We start from the raw sequence: 5,198 nt of genomic DNA, 5'->3' as shown, positions 1-5,198 counted from the left end.
AAATTAATATTAATAAATCTTAAATTAATCAACTACTGATAATGCAAAAATAGACAATATGTAAAGTAAATTATTAATTTTTTACAATTCAAGATATTTAAATAATATTTATAAAAACTATAATTGACTTTGATCGAAATAATTGTTGTCACATGATACAATGATTTAAACGTATACAAATATATATATAATAAAATCTATCAACAAGTGTGGTAAACAATATAGATGGTAGTGGCGAGAAGAAATGTAGGTAGAACCATGGACGCAAATGTTGCATTGAACTTGTAACTGCAATAATTTTAACCACATGTACTCCATTGCATCAAACTTGAGCATCATCCTTACATTTTTGAAATCTAAAAAAATAATAACTTAAATTAAATGAAACCAACCTAGTATAACAATTGGCTAACAATTATAAGGTAACTAAAAAACTCTAACTATGTTACAGTGTCTAAACTAAATGAATATACATTATGAAAACTAAAACCTTAAATATATAATTCCAACTATCTTATGAAAAACCCTCTAAACACACATGAAAAAATGCTAATTACTGTTGACGTTACAAAAAAAAAACTAATGTCAAATAAAAAAGTGACATAAAATTTGAAATTCAAACCAATATAACATATATATAGAGAGAGAGAGAGAGAGAAATATAAAGACAATGTGAAAAGCTATAAAATTATCATTTAATTATCCAAAAGTCTTTCTCTACCCATCAATCCTAAATCTCCATTATCTCATAGGTGCACCTGGAAACATTGTGAAGTTTGACAAAAAACTCTGCATACCTGCACACCTGCATACGGGAATAGGGTAAGTATTTAACGCAGCTCAAACCTCCATAATAACTTAAAAGAAACCTTAGAAATGATATAATGCTTTGGTCATTTCCCACTTTTCTATAAGCAAAGTTTATGAGCCTCATTCACTTTGAATGGCCTAATTACAGTTGGAATGATAGCATTGCAAAATTAGGGGGAAAAAAAGAAAAAGCAAAGAAGGTAAAAGAGTAACACCTTATAGACAATCATCTTATCTAGAGACAAGACACTAAATAATAAATAAGGTCATTTTCAAATAAAATTTTAAGGGCAAATCTCCATTATGCCCATTATAGAATTTAATCTATAAGATTAAGCATGTCAAACAACATTTTATATCAACATCCAAGAAAATCACTTGCCAAAATAAAATTTCATCAGTTAAAGCATCTCCAGTACACCTTCTGTTTGAGGTATGTGTATTCCTTTCCAGAGGAAGAGTGCTAAAGAAGCAATGCAATTCTTTTAGAAAGTTGAAAGAGAGTGTTCTTTGGCTCTCTAGAAAAAGAGCCAAAAACACTCTCTTTTGCCTTACTTTAATAATAAATTTCATTCTACAAAACATCCACTACTATGTTCATGTAATTATCAAAATAAACAAGAAATCCATGGAATCTAGGAACCTCAGCTTTTTATATGTTTACTAGGCCAAGAGAAATAATGAACAGAATATGAATAGAAAATATATTACTTACCAGAACTGCAAATAGCATTGTTAATATCATAGGCAATGTAATCACAAGAAAATAATGAAACATATTCAACCATCAGATAACCATGCTGTAAATAGATGTGAAATGTCCAGTGCTAATAATTATATGTATCATATGAATGTCTATTTGTAAGTTTATACAGGCATGATGGAAAAATGAAAATACAGATTATATATATTGAGGGGGTAAAAAAAGTAAAAAATGAATTTAATGAATTTTCTTCTTCTTTGGGAAACCTTAAAAAAAATAAATAAATAAATAAATAAAAATAAAAAAATAAAAAAAAAGGGGAACAAATTGAAGTATGCAATGTTCTAAATCAAAACATTTAATTGAAAATAAATAAATAAATCAAACTCGCCAGACTCTGTCCTTTAGTACAGGCTCGTTCATCATCTAATGGGCGAGAAGATGGCATTCTTTGTGTGTAATGCTTTCTATCCTGCTTTCTTGTTGACTCCACTTCATTAACTGATCTTCCGAATCTCCCTCCATTATTTGCTGTTTTTGGCTGTGAAGGACCAGATCTCTCATGCAGATCTTCAGAGGATGAAGTCCTAGCTGCTACTAAACCTGATAATTTAGACAAGTTGGCTCTACTTGAAACCATAAGAGGATGAATAGGTTCCCTCCCAGGTTTCGTTCCTCGCTAATGATTTAGTGGTCCTGAAACTGAAACCCTCTTATTAAGATTCTCTGGAAAATATTTCCTTGCATCTTTATCAGCTTGTTACTGTTTAGCTGGATCAATCAGAAAAACAGAAAGAGCTTCATCTCGACGAGGGTTGAAAACTTTACTTAGGCTCTTTGCATTGGGCTGATCTTGTCTTTTCTGTAATTAGAAAACAAATTAATTAGAACTAAGGATGATGCAAATTTAAAAATAAAAGCTTTGACATTCATATTTACCCCAAAATTAGCAATGAAACACAATAAGATGGAAGCAAAGGCAAGTCCGGTTTCACAGCTTGCTTTTAGGATTTTATGCTACCATTCAGTGAAACTGTCTAATATAATAGCCATGCTCCTCTCTGACAGCCAAACAACTTTTATACCAGCAATTAGGGGAAGTATTACTATGCTACGAGCCAATACTTGTCTTATAATTATAGAGGTCATACAAAATCTACATGAAGCCTCATCATAGCTTGAACAAACCATGCAACTCAAAGACACTATGACTCAACTCAAAAGCCAAAAAAGCCTCAACCTTAACAAACAGTGCTCATTCATAGCAAACACTATGTTATTTTCAATTTTCCTAAGAACTTTCTATTTGGTGTTGATTACAACATAGAAGAAGGAGGGGGCAGGGGGAGAGAGGTAAGGAGATAAAACAAGTAATACATTTTGAAATGAAAGAAAAGCCCTCTTCTTTCAAATCTTGATCCAATAGGAAAGTCGATACGATTGTGAATATGAGAATAGATCAAACAATAGAAAACCAAAACATTTTATTCTTTAATTCTCAAATAACATAAAAATAAAAAAAAATTAAAAAAAAAAAAGGCACTGGGCATTCATAAACAACCAAGTGCAACAAACACAGGAATGGCAAAAGCATCCGATGAAACAAACGAAACTACCTCTTTGAAGTACCCTCCCAATATGAATATGAGAATAGATCAAATAAAAGAAAACCAAAACTTTTTAATCCTTAATTCTCAAATAATATCACAAAAAATCAGTGCGCATTCGTAAACAACCAAATGCACAACACAGGATCGGCGAAAGCATCCGATGAAACAAAGGAAACTAACTCTCTGAAGTACCCTCCCAATAGGGCATTGTACATGTTAGCTGTTGGCTTCAAATTCATTTTCTCCAAATCATTAAGCATTCCATATGCACCATCAAACTACAATAAAAGGAGTATATAACATTATATTGAGGCATGATTTATTTATCAAACTTAGTTCTCAGCAAAAAGAAACCAAGGCATATGTGTTTGCACACATGGGAAGGGGGGAATAAGTGAAAACCTTACATCTTTCATTTTGATGCATAAAGTTATCATAAGCCTGAATGTTTCACTAATTGGCTTTAAATTCTGGTGACAAATCACTGAGTAAACACGGTGAACCTGAATGGTTAAATTCGATCGAAGAGATATCAGTGCAAAAAAGACAACTACGAAAAGAAAAGTTAAAAATAAAAATTTATAAATGTCCACATGAATACAAAAAAGATAACTAAAACTCCAACTGGCAAGTCATCAAAAGTTATGAAGACTGGGTATTAAAATAGTTTATTTTTTCTACTTCTCTTATTACTTCAACAAAGTACAAACTACTCTAAAATTCTCTGCATTGGTGGATAAGATCAGAAAACAGAATAGATAAAAAAAAATGGGAAGGTTCTAACATTGAAGTGGGATCTGGTGGATGGGAGACAAAATTTTAGGGATTTAGACACTATGTAGTGCAATGTTCGGGGATTTGCGTAGAGCTGAGGATTTGGGTTCGAAGTTCTTCACAAAAAAAAAAACTCATAGCTTTGCCAAAATTGGTTTTAGTTTTTGAAGCCTACTCAAAATTGCTTGGGAGTCTCAAGACATAATAACAAAAAATGCGAGTTGCAGAGGGTGGGGAGATGGAGAAATAGAGGGAGGAAAAGGAAAAGAGAGAAGTACAGAGGTGAAGCACACCTGAGAGGCAGCGAGAGCGGGATTATCCGTCGGAGAGAAGAAACATGGAAGAAATTCGTCAGCTGCCGTAAAGAAGGGGGATGACATTGTTGGAGTGATGAAGTGCAGCAGAGTCTCAAAAAAGGTTAGGGCAAAATGTTGTTTTGACTAGAAAGGAAGCCCAAATCAAAAATTGATTTATTTGGCAAAAATAAAAATTTTATATTTTATATGATAAATAAATTAATATAATTTTTTTATATATAATATGGACTTTCAACAATAGTATTAATTGACTTTGTTAATTTACTGAAATAGTATCCATGTTAATCTAATTAATTAAATGCAAATTTTAACTAATATATTTTTTTTTATTTGGGACCTATTAGCCCTTGATCTTCTCTAACACCACAAAACTTCAAAAAATTTCACAAAATAAATTTTATTAAATAGGTCGCACCGCAAATTTTTCAACTCAGAACAATTAGAATATTTGGATCACCAATTTTATATATTTGTGTTTAAATATATATGTCTATGTATGTAGAGATGTGTAATAATAGCTATAATAATGACATGTTAAGTCCTATACCAAAAGAATTTTAATTTTTAATCATGTATCAAGTAAGACCACTTTATTAAGTCCACTCTTTCCCAAAACAAATACATTATATTTTAAAGTAAAATATTCCCTCCCTTTCTCTCTTTCTATATATATAGTTTTTCATTATATGGATTAGAAAAATCAAATTAAAATATTTATATAAGAAAATAATAACAATGCCATTAATGTTTTTTGAATGAAATTTATATAGTTTGCTTTCCTGACAAATATCTTACTTTATAATGAAAATTATAGTGATATGAAAAATATTATTTATAATCAACGATGACCATCGTTAGGGATGTTCATTCTAAGTCCGAAATTTTTTTTAAAAAAAAGACCAATTAAATCGAAACCAATTGAAAATTGAAAAAATTAAATACTATCAATTACTTAGCTAAACTGATCAAAATGTTGGCAGTTGT

At 30.7% G+C, this 5,198-nt stretch overlaps 1 protein-coding gene across 2 annotated transcripts; it reads right to left on the bottom strand.

Annotated features, from left to right (window-relative positions):
• Positions 1 to 294: 294 nt before the first annotated feature.
• On the bottom strand, positions 295 to 4,370 carry LOC112491226 (pentatricopeptide repeat-containing protein At4g21880, mitochondrial). 2 transcript variants are annotated; one of them, XM_048474441.2, is made up of 4 exons: positions 4,191 to 4,370; positions 3,531 to 3,626; positions 3,304 to 3,401; positions 295 to 2,375 (listed from the first exon to the last, which is right to left on the bottom strand). In XM_048474441.2, the coding sequence occupies exons 1-4, from the start codon at positions 4,275 to 4,277 to the stop codon at positions 2,342 to 2,344; spliced, it is 315 nt and encodes a 104-aa protein (XP_048330398.2). In that variant the 5' UTR covers positions 4,278 to 4,370; the 3' UTR covers positions 295 to 2,341. The 2 variants fall into 2 exon arrangements, with proteins under 2 accessions (XP_048330398.2, XP_048330399.2); XM_048474442.2 differs by lacking the exon at positions 3,304 to 3,401.
• Positions 4,371 to 5,198: the final 828 nt, after the last annotated feature.

This window comes from Ziziphus jujuba, chromosome 2, assembly GCF_031755915.1.
Source record: "Ziziphus jujuba cultivar Dongzao chromosome 2, ASM3175591v1".
Taxonomy (NCBI): domain Eukaryota; kingdom Viridiplantae; phylum Streptophyta; class Magnoliopsida; order Rosales; family Rhamnaceae; genus Ziziphus; species Ziziphus jujuba.
The sequence above is the reverse complement of the archived record's forward strand: the minus strand, read 5'-3'. Positions and strand labels throughout refer to the sequence as shown.

What these genes read in the sequence shown, in the direction of transcription:
- LOC112491226 (XM_048474441.2), bottom strand. Translation starts at nt 4,277, where the DNA reads ATGTCATCCCCCTTCTTTACGGCAGCTGACGAATTTCTTCCATGTTTC. An exon ending in CCGCTCTCGCTGCCTCTCAG is followed by an intron (nt 3,627 to 4,190) that starts GTGTGCTTCACC and finishes TTAACCATTCAG; the next exon opens with GTTCACCGTGTTTACTCAGT. An exon ending in TATGCATCAAAATGAAAGAT is followed by an intron (nt 3,402 to 3,530) that starts GTAAGGTTTTCA and finishes CTTTTATTGTAG; the next exon opens with TTTGATGGTGCATATGGAAT.